The following is an 18,079-nucleotide window of genomic DNA, read 5'->3' on the forward strand; positions in this document are numbered from 1 at the left end:
CGAGGTGCTCAGGTGCCTCAGTGGGTTTGGATTCGGATCCGGATTTGGGTTTAAATTTTGGATTTGAGTTTGGCTGCCAATCACGTGAGAGCGCAGGATGGATCCATCGATCCATCGATCTCATCCGTCGTGAAACGTGTTTCCTGTGTGTGGCCGTTGCGAAGGTGTGGGGCTGGTGATGATGGAAGCTGGGCGGACCGCGGTGGTGGTGGCGGTGGTGGTGGTGGTGGGGGGGGAAATGGGTGGGGGAAGGAAGAGTGAGGAGGGAGAGGGAGGGAGGGGAGGGAGAGAGCGAGGACAAGGAGCATGATTGCGACCTCCACGCCATATCGGGGGGCTTTTGGGGGACTGTGTCGTCGTTGTCGCACACACTCACACACATACACTCTTGCGATCGAGCGCGCAGTTGTTTCGTTGCTGTCTTTGGAAAGAGAGGGAGGGAGGAAGAGAGAGAGAAGAGGACAATTTCTACTGCAAACTGAAAACGGAGAGAGAGGAGCGAGGGTGGATTTGATGTGACGGCGTTTTAGGGTCCTTGTACCGCCTCTGCCCCACGGCCTTGAAGTGCCGTGATTTTGTTGAGAAGATGTCCGGGGAAGAGAGTGATAAGGCAAATGACAAGGATGCGTGTGTGTCCGTGTGAGTTTGTCTGTCTGTCCGTCCGGCTGTCTGTCTGTGAATACTGACATGTGCCTTGCGTTCTTTCGTGCGGTGGACACTTGTGCCCACCTCGCACCCTGCACCCTCCCACCAACATCATCTACACATCACGACTACACTACCGGTGCGTTTCTGGTAAATATATATTTATACATCCCAGTGCGAGGCAATGGGCGTGTGTACAGTGCTGCTGTTCCGCCACCATCGCCTCGGGTGTGTGCATCATTACCGCCTGCCGCTCTGACCGCTGCGGTGCAGCGCTGCAGCGGGATGGGTTGGGATGGGGCGGCCCAGGGGGAAGATGAGCAGTAGTAGCAGCAGGGCAACTGGCATGGCGTGTACACCGCCACACTCGGGACGAAAGCTGTGAAGGACAGGGAATATGGGGAGATCGGCTCTTTCTGGGAGTTCCCATCTCTTCCCATCTCTTTCTCATCCCGCACCGTGATCTTTTGGCGAGGCTTTCTTCATCGCACAAGAAAACTTCGCCAGCTGGTCGCGGTGAGGGATGATGAAGTTTTCTTGCGCGATGATAGCCACGGCTACCAGCCGGTGGAGTGGCATGGGAAGGGCTGCCAGCCCATGTCGATTAGCAGTGCCGTTTGATGCATGGATGGGTGCCATGATCATAGGTCACCTGCTTGCAGGGGCGGTTGGATGGGTGCTGCCACTCCCGGCCGTTCTGTCTCCAGACGTGGTGGAGGGAGCGGAGCCGACATATGCGGACGGCACTTCGCTAAAGGTTGGGGCATGGGCTTGATGGGGTCCTGCCATAGGAGATGTCACAGTCACATGTATCTTTTCCACACCTTATCCGGCGTTCAGGATGTGTGTGTGTGTTTTCGTGTGGAGAAGGTTTCACGTTGTGTTGAGGACCCGTTACCAGCTGTTGCCTGGCGGGTGCCTGAAGATCATAGTGACAAGGGGATGTGAGAATGAGTTGAGATGCAGGAGAGCGCTGTATATCGGTACTTGATCGGGGGGGAGGCGGAAGGCGCAGGCCAAGTGCCTGTCGCCGGGAGCGGTAGCAGTAGCGGCAGATACGGACAGCTAGATCCTGGTGTCCATGCCGATGCCGTCATGTTTTCATGTATGTATGCTAGGGCCGCTTTGTTGAGTGAAGGGGGGATTTTCGTGTGCTTCCGGGGAGGGGGGTTTGAGTGTTCAGTGGTGAGGAGGACTGCATATGTGTAGGCCGTTTGCTCCGTGAGCGATTGGTTTTTGATTGCCAAGTGAGATTGATTCTCGGTGGATGCATTGCCCCTTAGATATGCACTGCGTGGTCCGCACTTCCTGGCGACCCCCCTCTCGAATGTTGACGAATGTCTGACCTGGCGTGTAAGGGAGAGTAACAACCGCGGATGCATATCTGAAATCTCTCAACGAGCATTATGAATGAAATGCAAATACTGCCTTATATCTTGTTGGTTTTACACTAGCCTGGGTCGTTGATAGTTATTTTACCGGCTTGCCTAGTCTTAAGCTTCAGCTGAAATTTACAAAAAGACCAATACCCACTAATTCAGTCTGTCTTTGACGCCCATTAACGGCCTGTGCAAGGCTGCCCACAAGTAATGAATTGACTGTTAGCTTGGCGTGATCGCTGCACAACACTGCTCCTGCTATCCATTTTGAAGGCTCCTGTTTGAGGAATGGAAGGCCTGGATAGTGCGGCGTTGACCCTTTCCAGTTACCTCTCCGAACATGCATACTAGGGCGCTTTTCTAGTCTCTGGGCAGTCACATCTGTATTTCGTGGCTTAGGATACTTTAGGGAGGTCCGCTTCTCATCACTGCTGCGGTTTAAAGTACTTGTAGTAACTGACTGAATGTGTGAAAATGACCAAGACGATAGGCCGGCGTTTTGTGGACATCGGCCAGAAAGCGCGAGGGCGGATGGCTTTGCGCTACGAGCTGGAGGTTATACCATATCTTTGCGGTGCGGCCTGGCACTTCGCTCTTGTGTCTGCACTGTCGCCGCATCAAAGCTCATGAAATCGCAGGCGACCTCCCTGACGGCGTGACGCACTGCTCGTTTGCGTGGGAGCGTGGATCTAAGGTCTTTGTAACAGAGGCGGAAGCTGTCAATCCGAACACACACGCAGTCTTCTGGAAGCAATACCTCCGTCAGGTCAGGGGTATAGTCCAGCGGCATCAAAGGGGTTACAGCAAGGATGGGCCCTGAGCGTGGTCGCCGGGAGGGACAGAGAAACGTTAGCGTCACCATAAGCACTTGCACAGTCCTGCTAGTCCCCATGTCATCCTCTGCGCCCAATCTCGGCATGCAGCTCCTTGCCGCCCGCGGGCTTTGCGCGCTTGCTGGACACCCCAGGCCCTAGCCTCGTCCTGGCATGCAGCTGCACCTTTTGATCTCTTGGCGCTGATGGCAGTTCGCGACCCTGGTCCTCGTCTGATGTAGTGAGGGTTTAGTGAGGGATGAGCACATGGGCACATAAGTACCCACCTAAGGTACAGCTTCATACCGACCGCATGGAGGAAGCCATGCGCACACGCAGTTGCTTTGCTGGTGCTGCCATTGTGCCTGTAACTGCCCCTCTAATGCTCCTTCTCCTGCTGTCCCTCACGCCATCCGCAATCACACTGACTCTCTTCTCCCACCCTCCCTCTCTGAATAGGAGGGCACAGTTCCCTGCAACCGCCGAACATGAGGACCTCCCCCCCGGGTTTCCCCCTTTTTCACCTCCTCCCCCTCCTCCCCTCCCTTTTTGTTCCCCTCCTCCTCCCTTCCCTTTCATCCCCTCCTCGCGTCTCTCTTCACCCTCTCCTTCACCCTCCCATTTGCCCCCGTCCCCTTCTTCCCCAGACAGCCACAATGTACAAAGAGCACACAGAGCTGCTCCCCAAGGATTACGCCTTCAAAGTGCAGGTACGGCGCAGTGGTGACGCTGACGGACCATTCCCTCTCCGCAGACCTCCGGTTCTCGCAGTTCCTCCCCTTCCTTCCTCGTCCCGAACTCCCTGCCCTGCCCTGCCCTGGAGGCCCCCGACCTAAAACTCAATTTCGTACTGTCGATGACGCGAACGTGCAGTCGGTCAAGCCGGGGTCCAAGCCCAGCGAGGAGAAGCGCAAGACGGTGGGCAAGGTGCATGTCAACCTGGCGCAGTTTTGCTCAGAGGCGCTGGACGCGCAGCCGCAGGAGGTGCTGCTGCACCTCAAGTGAGCCAACCGGCTCCGAAACCGGGCTGGATGGGTTGCTGGGAAAGGTTTTTAAGTTTCGCTTCCTATGCGGTTTACTGGAGCTGGTCAACCGGCCGGGGGGCGCTGTGGGGTTGGTGAAGCGCTGGTCGTGGGGTGCTGTTGGGTTGACCAGGGGACTTTAGGGTCCTGAAGTGACGTCCGGATAGCCACGTAGTTGTTGCGCCGTCTGCAAGTGCTCGTCTGCATGTGGTGTGGCTGGGTGGGTGCGAGAGGGAGCCCCTCCAGAGGGGCGCAGAGCGGGGGCCCTGGGGCTGTGTACTGCACGGAATCGAAGAACGGAATGTCTTTCAGCTCTTGTCTCAGACGAATCTGTATTGAAGTGTGAAACCCCAGCTGCCGCACATACTTCGCCCTCAAACATCATTCTGCGTGCGGTCCTAATATCGCATTCGTAATATCGTCGTACACGCTTGGCCGTACGGCAGGCCCTGCGGCAAGCTCAAGGTGTCCATCAAGGCCACTTGGCTGCGGAATTCGGCTGTGGACTCGGATGCGCTCACGGAGGTCACCGGGGCGTCCCTGTACGCGGACAGCCAGCAGGGGGAGGACCACGAGGAGCAGCAAGAGGGCGAGCAGGTGCGTGGGAGCCTGCACGCCTCGGTAGTCCTGGTCGGCTTCTGTCGTCTTTTTTATAATATGGAAAAGGGGAGAACTTGCGGATTACGAATTTGATTCAAGGCGACAGGATGATGGCTTGATGGGCCCATTGTGACCAGGTGCACGCACGACGCCATGGCGCCCATTCTCCCCCCCCCCGGGCTGTGCGACGGCCTCCCCCAACGTTGCCGTACTCACAGGATCTTTCCGGCTTTGACCCGGAGACGGGTGAGCCGCTGCCGCACGCCCATCGCAGCCGCCGTGGCGGCGGCGGCGGCGCCGCCAGCACGAGCGGCGGCGGCGGCGGCGTAGAGGAGTACGACGAGTACGGCGATCCGATTCCAGTGCGGAAAAGCAAGAAGCACAGGCGGAGGCGCCGCAATCGAACACCCGGAGAGGACGGCATCCCGGAGGTGAAAAAATGTGGAAGGTGTTCATGTTATTGTTGTTTGTCATGTTGGGGATATTACCATGTCGGTGCGGATTCTATGGTTCATTTGGTGCTGTGGCAAGGCAGAGGGTATGTACCGATCCTCCCCCTCTTCCTCCTCCTCTTCCTCTTCCTCCTCCTCGCGCATAACACCTAGGTTTCATGGCGTGTGTGTGCTGAAACACCACTTTGCCAGCTCGCACCCCCATTCGGCTCTTCAACTTCAGGACGTCCTGGGGGGGCGGTTTGTAGCTTCCTTTCCTGCCTGAGGCTCGGCTGCACACCTTGCACTATGAACAAATTTACGCCACGTCAGGTCACGTCACGTCAGGTCACACAGAGATTTCCCCCCACACACACTCGTGGTTACCTGTCAGCCACACCGCCTGACGTTTCGCGATAGCCGCTGCCTTCTGCCGACAGGATACGGAATCCGTGTACGCCGGTCAAGGCGGCGAGGAGGGCGCACAGGAGTACGGCGACCGAGGTGGAGGAGGAGGAGGTGAAGAGGGCGGAGAGCAGGACGGCGACAACCGCTGGGGCGGCGAAGGCGAGGGAGGTCGTCGGCGCGGCAAGGCCGGCTCACGAGCATCTAAGGTCCGGGGCTTGCTTCTGGCGGATGTGGTCCGGGGGGTTGGGGTTCTATGTATGGGTGGATGGATGGGTAGTGTGGGTCCCTAGGGGGCAGGGAAGCCCCTGCACTTCCCCGGGAAGACACGCTACACCGGACTTGCTGCCCGGACTACCCGGACTGCCGAGGAGGAGTTTTGTGGAAGGAGTGGCGGAATGCGGCGTGTGTGTGTGAGTGTTGTGTACGTGGGTTGGTGGCTTGGTCGTGGAGGTGGGGGGAAAGGGGTTACGGGGTTTCAGGAACCACCGTAGGCATTGAGCCTGGGGGTTGGGCTTTTCAATGACTACCTTCGCGGATGGTTTTTGCGGGGATGCGGATGCTGGCGATGGTAGAGTGGGGGTTTGGGGGCAGTTTCCTTTTCTCCTTCCCCGCGGGGCGGGGAGATTGTGCGAATGATACCTACTCACGAGGCGATTATGTATCTGCTTGAGTTGCGTTTAATATTTTGCTCCCCCGGCGGCGGCGGCCGCGGCGGCCGCGGCTTCTATCCCCCGGGAAGAGTCTCGTCTCCTGCGCCCCCGCACGTCACACACACACACACCTCTACCCCCGATGTGATGGACCATCAAAACAGGATGGCCATCAAAAGGAACATCGACCCACCCAGAACTCCCTTTGGCTTTGTACTGTACTGCTGCAGGGCGAGGGTCGCCCTCGGTTGCAAGTGTACGGCGCTCGGCCCAACGGCAGTGACTCGGGAGCCGGCGGTTTGGTTTCGTCGGGGGGTTTGCAAATCGAGGCAGGTCGGCAAATACACAAGGCTGGATGGCGGGACTACCTGTGCTGTTGCCTGCCGCGGCGGGGGCTCAGCGAGGACCCGCTGGAAGGGGACAGCTTGTTGACCAGGGGCGCGGTGCAGACCGCAGGAAGAGGCGCCAAGAGCTCGGGGATGAAGGGGTGAGCGAGCAGGCGAGCGAGCGAGCGCTCGGCAGGCAGAGGACTGAGAGAGGAGAGGCTCGTTCTTCGAGATCGCCGCCGGACAAAACGACACCTCGTGTGGTAGTGTAACTGAGTCGAGTACGGTCGCGACCTTGGGGAGGTGCTTTGCTGTGCGGTTAGGGCTTTTGTTATTCGGCGCGAAGCACCCGGTGATCAGGTTTCTCTGGGGTGGAGTGTTCCGGATTTTTATGATTGATGTGGGCTTGGGGGCACTGACGGCCTCAACAACGCCTTTTTGTCGTTTGGCGCGAGGACGCGCGAGAGCTGCGCGTGGTGGCAAGCCGTTATTTCCCTTGGCCGTGTAAGCAGCAGAGCTTGTTTGCAAGGTTCCGAACGTTTGTGACTGCGCTGGCCTGTGTTCGCGTTCGGCAGGTTTCCGTCCTCGGCTTCTGCCTCTGTCTGCTGCACGCAGCTATAACACGACTTCGATCTGCAGCAGCAGGGAGTATTGCACTGCATAGAGGGCCCCGACTGCAGCACATTGCCCCTAACGGCCAGTACTGCTCCGGTCGACCCCCATCTGAACAGCCTGAACAGCGCAACGCAGTGGAGGTGCACTCCACATGCAGGATACGACCCACAGTCTGTTTGTGCATCCAGCTACATCTCCACTGCCCATCTCCACTACAACTCGCCTCGGCATGTGCCATATCCGGCCCTACATACCCGTACATATTGCTAGTGTTAGCTGCAGAGAGTTGCAGCCAGTCCACCACCATCGGCACCACCACTAACAACAACAACAACACGGGAATCCGTCGCTCTCCTCTACTGACTTTTGAACTTGGATTTAATTAAATCATTTGCTCTATCCAGATTAGCTGTAGTTTCAGGGTGGATAGTAATATAATTAGCACCGGCATCTATATATTGGACCAGGTGTACGGCAGTATATGTGCTTGTACTGCAACTCAAGATGCTATTACATATCCACATTCTCAAGGCCTCGCTTTTCCTCCACTGTCCTACCGACCACCAACTGCCTATGACCACCTTCATTCTACCCATATGCCGTACAGTCGTACATTCTGTTTGTTAAATTACTACGCCGCCTCACTCGCTATTGCCTCCACGATGTCGTGCAGTGCTTCCGGCACCGACGTTAGCATACCATGGACAACCCCAAAGTAGCTGTACGAGCGTACGGGTGCCATCTGCCGTACTGCCCAGCCGCGGCATGCTGCAAGGCTGGCGTGCGGTACCGTCACGTCGCCATCGTCGTACCGTACGGCAGGTTGCGTGTCGCTGAAGTCGGCAGTGTTGTACGTTACATGTACTGCACATCGCAGACCATAGCTATAGAAGCAGTGCGTGGGGACGTTGGGGGGCGAGGTGAGGGTGTACGGCAGCGCGGCCTCCCAGAAGGCTGCTGTCTGGCATTGGCGGTGGCCCAGGAAAGGGGAAGGCGGGAGGGGCAGATGTCCGTATCGATGGGAGGGGCAGATGTCCGTATCGATGTAGGGTTTAAGGGGGGAGTAGGTTGCAGGTTAGGTGTAAAAAATTGAAAGGTTTAAAAAAAGGAAGTTGTTTAGGTGGCGGCGTGAGATGAAGGGCCGCGACGGAGGCGGGAAGTCATCCCCCCCCGCGGCAAAAGAGGGGTCCCACCAAGGCTGCCACATCCCCTATGTACGACAAGATCGGGATCCCCCAGGCGGTGCGCTAACACACGAAGGGTTGTGGGATAGCGCTCGCGCTCCTCCGGTCGCAACATGGTGTCGGCATGTTGTCGCTGTGTGTAATCTCTAGCTGCCTCCCTGCTTCTCCTTTGTTGTTATGTAGTTTACAAACATTCGGGGAACACTGAAGGGGTTCCCCTTTGGTTGACTTGCCACCTGAACCGCGATCTCCGCAAAACCCCCCTCCCCCCTCTTACCACCTGCCCTCATGCCGCCGGCCGCGCCATTCTGTTCCCCGCTGCAGCCCCTCCCCCACCCCCTCTCCCACCCCCTCCTTCTCCTCCCGGCCCGCCATCTGGCCTCACCCCGTCTCCCTCAGTTTTTTCACGCGATGTTTCACCGCGCCTTCCCGACGTGCCCCTCCACCCCCTTCATCCCTTGTCGTCCTGTCCCTTCTTCCTGTCGCCTTCGGAGCCCCTTCCCAACCTTCACTGCCTTCATTCCCGTCCCCGCACCTCACACCCGCACCTCACCTCCTCAGCCCCCGCGTCCCCCAGCGCCTGGCCTAGCTGTGCGGGCCCGTAGCTCCTCCCCCCTCGTGCCGTGTTGGTGATGACGGCTGGTCCACCCGCCTCCCCCGGCCCCACACCCGGAGGCGGTGAGGGGAAGGCCCAGGTCAGCGCGGGCAGCCCCCTCAGCAGCTGCAGGGCGGCCCCCCGGTCCAACACCGCCTCCAGCCCCTCCAGACGGCCCGATAGCACGTCCCAGGTGGCGCGAGGAGTGCCGGTCCAGACACCTGGAGGGGGTCGGGGGGTCGGGGGAAGTTGGCGGTTGGTGGGGGGGAAGGGGTGAGGGGGCCGGGTGGGCCATGGCGAGACACGATACCGGAATGGAGCGAAGAGCCCGAACCTGTGTGTATGTGGTTGAAGAGAGGGAGGGAGGGGTTGGGAGAGGGAGGGGTTGGGAGAGGGAGGGGGTGAGAGAAGGGGAGGGGGAGATAGAGAGAGGGAGAGGTGGAGGAGTGGAAAGAGGGAGCCATAGCGGGTTCATTCGTGTGATGCTGCTGCTGGTGCTGGGCCAGGGGTAGGGGAAGGGGCGGGTAGGAGGTGTTTCACCCAAACTGGAGAGACACACACACACACACATACACACACGCCCGCGCGCGCGGGGGGGCTGGGCCTGCTACTGCGGCTAAGGAAGCCAAGAGCGCAATGGGCAGCTCCTCCTTCCGCGTTGGAGAGCGCCCCCGCAGCGGCAGGCACCCGCAGCCCCTCCTCACCCGACATGGTGACCAGCCGCCCGATGTGCTTCTCCCGCCACGTCGGGTCCACGAGGGGGGAGGTGAGGAAGCTGACCGCGTAGCTGGCCCCCAGACTGAGGCCCAACAGCACCACCCGCCGGCCCCCGCTGGCCGCCACCGCGGTGGTGATGTCCCGGTGCAGCTGCTGGAAGCTGCCACCCGCCCGAGACCACTCGGGGGGGCTCAGCCTGAGGAGAAAGGGGAAAAGACGAACCCCGAGCGAGTGAAGCTCGAGGGGAGGGGAGGGGAGTATAAGATACGAGGAGCAAAGGCGGCTTCACGGCCGGCACCCCGCCATAAACCTCTTTCCCGGTAATAACCGGCTCTCGGACTGCGCCCGCCAGCTGTTTCCCACCTCCAATCGTACGCGTGTGTGTACAGTAGCTCGTCCGTCCAGCCCCTCTGCCGTAGCTCCCGTACAACGGAACTCCAGGGTCCCTCAGCGACCCGCGGGTCACCGCGAGGGGACTCCAAGGTGGGACCCAGCCGCACCTCCACACCCGGCGGTGACACGGCCCCCGAATCGCCCGGGTACCCGGGGACAAGTCTGCGGCGTGTGTGCATGGTGTGTGGGACAGGGGGGCATATCTTCACCCGTGGCAGCTACCCGTTGAAACCCTGCCTTCCCCGGTATTTCGGGGCACCCTCATCCAGTCACCCTAGCCAACTTCTCAGTGGATCGCTCAGGTTCCGCACCCACCACCGGGTCAACGGCGGCTCAACTCCATTCCTGGTCAGCTCGCAAGTCAACTTTACCTCAGGTCACCACCGTCCACCGACTACGGGCACTCTTACCTTCCACCATCGGAAGGATTTCGACCTTGACAGGTTTCGATCCCAGAACCTCCGGGGGCATCGGCGTACTTACATACATACATAGGTCCCTGAACCCTTTCCCACCCACCTACCCCCCCCCCCCCGCGGCGCCCCCCTCTCCCCCACCTCATGTTGTCGGCGAAGCAAGGGAACGCCCAGGGCAGTACGGACTCCAGGTTGACCCACAACCGGAACCAGGAAGATGTACGACGAGGACACCACCACCTAGGAGCGGAGGGCCTACAGTCCTCAGGGGGGGAGAGGGGGAAGGAAAACCACGAACAAGTGAAGCTGCTGCCAAGGAAAGACCAGAGCTGACCAGTAGGCGCTCTTGTTGGCGGCGACCTCGGGATGATGGGGAGGGGGGAGGGTTTCGCGGCGGAGCTGTGGGTGTGTGCATGTGTATTTCGGGCCGGGTTGGTTGGGTGGATGGCAGGACGGCGCAGCAGGGAGGTGGCCCTGGCGCGGCGCGGCTCGCCGTCATCACCGGAATGTGGAGAGGGTCCTCTGCATGTCCCGTAACAGCTTCGACAAGAGACCTAAGCACCAAGGATGCGACAAACCCTGCAACCCTTACTCCTACAGAAGTACTATCGATCCGCGTCGCCAGGTGCGACGCCGTACCTGGTACGACACAACACAACATAGTACGAGTATAGTACGGCACGACATAATACGGCAAGTACGTACTTGTTGTCCAGTTTGGCTTGTAGCTCCGTGCCAGTGAGTGGTGGGATGTAGAACACTGGCGGGCGGGAGGAGGGGGAAGGGGAGGGGGAGGAAGGGGAGGGCTGCCTCGCCCCCTGCCCTTCCCCTGACCGCGCCCCTTGCTCCAACGTTGAGGAGGCCGCGGCCTCCGAGGAGGAGGTTGCGGAAGCGGATACATGGCCACCAACATCACCGGCTCGTATGGCGCCGCCGGCGCTGCGGCTGCGGCTGGCGGCTCCGGGGCTGGTGCTGGCCCGAGTCATCATCCCCCTGCCAGGTCCATCCTCGACGACGGCATCCTCCGTGAAGGCGTCGTAGCAAGCACCCGCCAACGGACCCGCCGCGCCGCTACCCACATCCTACCCGCCGTACACCTCTTGAAACGGACCGCTTCTGCTGCCGTCGCCTTCGGCCGGGGTCCCAGCCGCAGGACCTGGGGCCCCGGGCCCTGGGGCGGTCCCATCGGGCTTCCCGCCACCACCGGCGCTGCCTTTGTATTTCCCCTCACGAGGGTGCGGCGGTAAAGGTGCGGTAGGTGCACCAGCGGGGAAGTCGGTTGATAGGGGGTGAAGTGGGATGGATAGTGGGTACAACGCACGTAGGGCCCATTGGGAAGCCCAGGACCATGGCTTCGGGAGCTGCGATGTGCGGAGGAGGAAGGCATAGCTCAACAGCCCAGGGCGGTCAGGGTGATGCGCCGTGGGGGCGTGGACATCTGGTTTGGGGGATAAGGAGAGAGTTGGACCGGTCTGAATGTTTGAGTTTGTATTTGTGGAGGGGGCGGGCGGCGGGCGGCCGTCGATGTGGCTGTCACAAGGAGAAGTTATTAGCCATTTCAAAACCTCCTCGAGTGATATGCAATGCTGTAAAATCAGAGATCGATTTTATAAATCACAAATGCCTTTCTCTCCAAGGAAATGCCAATTCTGGCTTTTTCTCCTGTGTCCAACAGGCCTTGGTTTCAAAACGTGTCCAACGGCGACAGTTAGGGCTAGGATTAGGAAGATCAGGCCGCAGGCAGTGTGTAAAAAGGGCTTTGTAATTGACGCAAAATCATACATACAAGTCTGGGATTACCAGCGAGGTTTTCCTTTCGTGGGCGCTGGTCCGATGACAGCCGAGGGTACGGCTTGGATGTTAATGCAAGTGTCCCCCTCAGAATGAGACAAGTTAGTAGAAAAAAATAAATTCCAACGGTTCCACAAAATGAGCGGTGCCACAGCGCATGCTGCTTCCATCTATCTGCTGTGCACCTGGACGGGTAAATGGAAAGCGCAGTGATTGTCATGAGTTTGTGTTTCATAATCTGAATGCAAAGCCTCTGAGCGTCAGTCCTTTCCCTTCTGGCCGTGGTTTCCGTACGTCGATGCTGGATGCCGACGACAAACTGCCGTTTCTGATGAATACTTGATCTAACTGCAACGCGAAGTTAACGCAGAGACGTGCAGCCTGCCTGTCCAAAACATAGGGCAGCTCCTCACGTCCTGTTTTCTGCTCGCAAGTAGACAGAGGCAGTAACTGGCCCTTGTCTCATCTTCCTGGACTCAAATCTGGGCTACTAGGATTGCTATTTTATAATAATAGCGCCATGGTCTTTCCATTTATCGGCGCGTCTATCGCGACGGGTATCGGCACCCTGGCGGGCCTGTCGGTACGTTTGCGTGGCTGCTGGGCTGTTTCCCCAAACTACATGAATTGCTACTTATCTCTCCTAATTGGCTCGGGGCATATTTCACATTGTCCTGCTGGAAGTCCGGGCTACATGGTGTCGTTTTTGTGCGGCTTTCGACAGCCTGGCAGCGTTGCAAAGCCTCCTCTGTTTCCACCTCGCAGCTCGGACCTTACTTATACTCAACTTTCATCAAGCCAACAAGCTACCGCATCCTACGCGAGGAGGTTGACCATGACCACAAAATCCCGGCACCGGACCCGGGCCTGCTCGTCAGGACCACGTATCGCGACGCTCTGCCGCTGCTCGAGCCCTGGGTCACAGACCCCGACTATGAACGGGTAAGATCCACGATTGCTGCCGGTTTCCACCTCTCGCTTCTCGTCGGTTTGAGACGGCCAAATAAGCTGTTATCCACCTGCCCCAGCCCGCCCTGACTCGCACCTCGCTCTCCGTTTTGTTCTCACACCCGTATTTCATCCCGCATCGCCCCCTCCCCGTGGAAATGTGCAACTACCAACTGCTAACCTTCAGGTGTCCATGATTAACCGCCTACTGGCCACCGTATGGCCCACCCTGACCAAGGCCATCATGGATCTCGTAGTCCAGGGGGACATGTACAACGCGGTCCTTTACCCGCAACTCAAGGCACAAGTGTTTGACAAGGTAGGCCACGTATATATGTATGTGTGTATGTATGATGTTGTTACAGGGTGGTATAGCTTCACCAGCGGCCCCCTTTCCCGAGGCAGTTCCCTGCTCTCCCCTGCGAGAGGGGCACCCTAATCCATTCACCCCATCCGACTACAGAATGTATTTGTTGGGTTCAGCAACTCACCACCAGCATCAAAACAAATCTAGCGGATCAAGGGCGCGACAACTCAGTTCCTTGTCAGCTCGCAAATCGCTATAATCACGTCCTACATCGTCCACAAGATGGGGGCCCACCTCCCAATTTATCACCCCTCACACACCGAGGGGTCGGCAGGTGGATTTGAACCCGGAACCTCGGGGAGCAGAAGTCAGGCCTTAACTTCTGCCAGCCACCTGCCTATATGTATGTGTGTATGTATGTATGTATGTGTGTATGTATGTGTGTATGTATGTATGTGGATGCATGTTTTAATGAACTGAGGCGCGAGGATGAAATTAGCAAGGACGGTCTGAACTTGCAAGGTTTGTGTGTGTGTGTGCGTCTTTGTTACACATCGATCCGGGCCTGACACTGGCCAGGAACACCTAACCGTAAAAACCCCAACGGGAACCACCGCCGAATTAGTCCATCATTGGAAGGGGCCGTTCGTCTGTGTATGTGTTGAACTGAGTTGAACCGCGAGAAATACACACATACATACATACATACATACATACATACATACATACATACATACATACATACATACATACATACATACATACATACATACATACATACATACATACATACATACAGGCTTTAGTCACTACATGCAGGAGAATATTACAAGTCGTCCTCTAAGGTTTTAGCTATCTGTTTCATAGTTTCCTCCCAAGACAAGCCGTCCAGTAACGAAGTGGTCCAGTGAATAGCTAGCTGCTAATGAAGATGTTGGTACACGGAGATGTTGACATCGGAAGGGGGGGCCAGACGCTCTAACCTCTACATACCGCCCCATTCGCCCAAGCTACCCGCCACCCACATCCCCTCCACCGCCTCCTTTACAACATCGCCCCCCACCCCAACACCTCCCCCCCCCACCCCAGTATGCGTTCGTTGAGGACATCTTCTTGGGTCCGAACAGTCTGCGGCACGGCAAGGTGGACACCAAGAAGAACCCCTTCTTGGCGGACAAGGTCTTCACCGTGGGCCAGGTGGCCCCCCGACTGGGCGGGATGAGGGTGGTGCCCACTGCGGACGACGAGGTGCTGCTGGAGACGTCGCTCATATGGGGGAGTGAGGCCAAGGTGGGAGGAGGGGGGAATTGAGGGGGGCGAGAGTGGGTGGGTGGGGGGGAGGGGAAATGGGGGTGCCCCGCGCGGCAAAGTCCCCCAGGGGGAATCACCACCTCAGGTGCCGACTGGCGTTCTCTAAAGATGCCCCAAAGCCGCCAAGTGCTGCTGGTGGAGCTAAGAGCTATGTGATGTACGGGTGGGGGGGGGAGCGGGTGGGGGGGGGAGCGGGTAGGTGCGGGAACACGCGAGGGCAACTATTAGAGCTACATACTTGTGGGTGGGTGGCTGTCAAGCCTGTTGTCGCAACCGTTCTGTGGAGCTCCAGGCCCGTTCACCAGCTTTAAGGGTGTATAGGCACATATGCGCTCGTGATGTTTGGCCATAAACAGGTGGGACCTCGCGGGCAGAGAGGGGGCGAGAGGGGGGAAGTTGGGGGCTATACACACCCGTCCGAGGGGGGATCGTACTGCCCTTCAATGGAGGTGATGATTCGTTTTCGCCCCACCATTTTGCAGCCTCTCCAGTACTCAAATCCGGATCCGACACCGTCTTCTCCCCGGCCCACCTGTGTTTCTCCTTTCTCCCCTCTCCCCTGGATCTCCCCCCCTTCCTCTCCCCCGCCGCAGTTCGATGTGCACGTGATCCTGCGGTTCGGGCGGCTGCGGCTCATTGTGCCTCTGCAGCTGTCCAACATCAGCTTCAAGGTGTGCGAGCTTGGGGTGGGGTGGGTGGGTGGGTGGGTGGGTGTCTTGGGGGAAAAGGCGAAAGAGGAGGGGTTAGCCAATATGATTTTGTGGGTGGCGCTGGCATCGGGGGGAGGTCCCGCCCGGAGGTGGGAGCAGTGGCACCCCCCGACCCCCGGGCCCCGTCTCCACCCGAGACCCGTTCCCCCGTAACTCACCTGATGCTCCGATTTCCCTCAACCCGGCGGCTCCATGTTTTACAGTCTCAACACTTCACACAACCACCTTTTACCCGGGCCGGCCCTCACCCCACAATTCCCAATGCGTTGCGCTCAGACCAACTAGTGCTTTGCGGCACATGCTGCTGTGTTTTCTTTATACTTATTGCATTTGACATTTCCACAGAGATGCGCACAGAGATACACGTGACGTATGCTGCTCCTCACACGTTTGTTCACCCCCCCTTCCCCTCCCCCCCCCATGGGGGCCCCGCTTACCACACCCACTCCTCGCACCCACTCCTCCCTCCCTGCCTCCCTCCCTCCCTCCCTCCTAGGCCGACGTCCGGGTGCTCATCCGGCCGCTGGTGGAGAAGTTTCCGTGCCTTGGCGGCGTGAGTGTGTCGTTGCTGCGAGTGCCCGTGGTGGACTTCTCCTTGCAGCTGATCAAGGGAGTCGACATCATGGCGCTGCCGTTCATACCTCAAATCGTACATGCGGCCCTTAAAGTAAGGGAGTGTCTTAAGAGGGGGGTGGGTAGGGTTTAAGAGGAGGGGTGGAGGGGGTTACGGAGGGCGCAGTGCAGCGGGGGAGCTGAGACCGTAAGGGAGAACAGGGAGGGGAGGGGAGGGCCTTTCCGTGGTTTTTAAACTTCCGGTGCCCTGAGGGGCTGTCAGTTCCCCTCTTCTCGGTTTTGTAGTTGTGACAGTGGATCTCGACTGGCTCGTGCGCGTCTGAGCAACGCGAGCGCCAACCTCCCAACACACCACACCACACCACACAACGGGCCTTACTGGACTGTGCAAGAGGGCCTCTTGGAGGGGTAGTCTGGGACCCGTACATGCATACATACATACATATACACACAACACAGCAGCAGCAGCAAGCCCCCCCACTCGTCATGTGTTCAAATCCCGTAAGTTGGGGCTGTTGCCGCCCTCCTCCATCATCCCCCGGCGCCCTCTTTCCCCCCCCACACACACACCACCAAACGATGTATCACACAATGGCCCGTTGTAAGGGCCCTCGTCGTTGTTCACCTCGTCAGCTGGCTGGTGGTCCCCCGCACCCGGCGGTGGCCCCCGAGTGCCTTTCCGCCCCACGTCGGCAGTTCACTTCTGATTTTCCCGCACATGGTTTCCCTCCTGATCCGTGTCAGGTGGTTTTGGAGCCCGTCACCCTGCCCCTGCTGAACAAGCCGCTGGTTCCGGGGCTGGGCGTGGTGCTGCCCAACGCCCTCTCCTTCCCCATCATGCCCAAGTTCGGACTGCCCGATCCCCCCGTGGGCGCCGTCAAGGTGGGGGAGGGGCCGCGCAGGGAGAGTGTATGTGTATGTATGTAATGTCATGTATGTATGTATATGCGAAGGGGGGGGTGCTCGAGGAATATATAGGCCAAAAAGTCATCCTGGCGAATGTATGTGTGTTTCTATCTAGGAGTATGTAGCTATGTAGGTATGTTGGTATGTAATGCCCGGCCCCCCTGGTCCGGCGCTTGATGACTGCCAACACGATTTCCCCGCTTTACCCCCCCCCGGGTATGTTGCCCCCCCCCCCCCACACACACACACACATGCACATATAGGTGACAGTTAAAAAGTTGGAGAACATCAAGGGCGGTGACGACATGTACTGCAAGCTGGAGGTCCGCAAGGGCCGGTACCAGCAGACCAGGACTGTGGACAACAACAAGAGCCCCGAATACAACGAAGAGTTTGCGCTCATTGTGAGGCTGGGGAGGGGGGTTGGTGGGGAGGGGATAGGGGGAAAGTGTTGGGGGAGGGGATAGGGGGCCCGGACCACGTGAACGAGTGAAGCTGATGCCAAGGATAGACTAGGATACGAAGCCAGAAGTAAGTGTAACGTAACTAACCAGTCGCGACCTGGGAAGGAGGAATCTCCGCGGTGATGTAGTCATGAAGATTGCGGGGAGCTACCCACCTAGCCGCCAAGATTAAAATAAAAATGCGATGCGAAAGCAGGAAAACTCGTTTGTAGTATTCTAAAAGTCTCAGTGTAAAGGCGGCGAAGAGCAAAAGGTACCGTAAGCTGACCTGAGTTGAAGGAAAATGGCATCCACACCTCTTTACGGAGCTCCCGATGCCCTTCCTCATCCCCATGCCATTTCTGTGGCGTTTTTACTTCATCCCCCTCTTCCCCCCCTCCCCTGGAGGAACTTGGACGCCGGCAGCAGTTCATTTCTGACTTCCTTGCAAACGGCTCCTCCCCTGCCCGGCCCTGTCCGGCCGGCTGCAGGTTGACTCTCTCGAGAACGACGTCCTGCGGCTGTCCGTGTACGAGGTGGATGTGGGCTGGAGCGACACGCTGCTTGGGGAGGTGGTGGTGCCGTTCGGCGAGGTGGTGGGGACCAAGACGGACCCCGCCACGGGAAAGGAGGTCACGGACTTCAAGGCAAGTAGGGGGATGGAGGGGCAGGCGGGGGTGGGGGCTTGGGGACCGAGGGACCAGGTTGGGGGGGGGTCACGGAGGGCGAAGGGGCGGGAGGGGAGGGTCCGTCTGGCGAGGGGAGCACGAAGGGGGGGGGGTTATAAGAAAAGACGCGAGGCACACGCTCCCCCGGGATGCAGAGCTCCAGGGACTCTTCGGATCTCATTACAGCTCCCTCGTTTCCGTTGTTTCCCGACCCCTTTCCTCGCGGCTT

General features: G+C 58.6%; 3 protein-coding genes across 3 annotated transcripts in view; 2 read left to right on the forward strand and 1 right to left on the reverse strand.

The window, feature by feature from the left end:
• Nucleotides 1-2,498: 2,498 nt before the first annotated feature.
• VOLCADRAFT_120271 (uncharacterized protein) lies at nt 2,499-6,937 on the forward strand (the record flags this gene model as incomplete). The annotated part of the gene is made up of 9 exons (XM_002946296.1): nt 2,499-2,598; nt 2,663-2,790; nt 3,484-3,546; nt 3,710-3,837; nt 4,305-4,455; nt 4,677-4,889; nt 5,330-5,503; nt 6,178-6,434; nt 6,889-6,937. 9 exons carry the CDS (start codon nt 2,499-2,501, stop codon nt 6,935-6,937), a joined length of 1,263 nt encoding a protein of 420 aa, XP_002946342.1.
• Nucleotides 6,938-7,519: 582 nt separating this feature from the next.
• Nucleotides 7,520-11,580, reverse strand: VOLCADRAFT_115914 (uncharacterized protein; the record flags this gene model as incomplete). The annotated part of the gene is made up of 7 exons (XM_002946467.1): nt 7,520-7,849; nt 8,626-8,888; nt 9,372-9,580; nt 9,748-9,939; nt 10,335-10,448; nt 10,833-10,953; nt 11,280-11,580. The coding sequence occupies 7 exons, from the start codon at nt 11,578-11,580 to the stop codon at nt 7,520-7,522; spliced, it is 1,530 nt and encodes a 509-aa protein (XP_002946513.1).
• A 924-nt stretch (nt 11,581-12,504) lies between these two features.
• Nucleotides 12,505-18,079, forward strand: part of VOLCADRAFT_86525 (uncharacterized protein) — a gene marked incomplete at both ends in the record, with an annotated part of 9,867 nt that continues 4,292 nt past the window's right edge. The window contains 9 exons of the mRNA XM_002946297.1: nt 12,505-12,567; nt 12,750-12,926; nt 13,120-13,251; nt 14,329-14,529; nt 15,144-15,245; nt 15,757-15,927; nt 16,578-16,715; nt 17,003-17,143; nt 17,674-17,859. Of these exons, the coding sequence (XP_002946343.1) occupies nt 12,505-12,567; nt 12,750-12,926; nt 13,120-13,251; nt 14,329-14,529; nt 15,144-15,245; nt 15,757-15,927; nt 16,578-16,715; nt 17,003-17,143; nt 17,674-17,859 (1,311 nt within the window). The remainder of the gene's footprint in view (nt 12,568-12,749; nt 12,927-13,119; nt 13,252-14,328; nt 14,530-15,143; nt 15,246-15,756; nt 15,928-16,577; nt 16,716-17,002; nt 17,144-17,673; nt 17,860-18,079) is intronic.

Source organism: Volvox carteri (assembly GCF_000143455.1).
Source record: "Volvox carteri f. nagariensis unplaced genomic scaffold VOLCAscaffold_3, whole genome shotgun sequence".
Taxonomy (NCBI): domain Eukaryota; kingdom Viridiplantae; phylum Chlorophyta; class Chlorophyceae; order Chlamydomonadales; family Volvocaceae; genus Volvox; species Volvox carteri.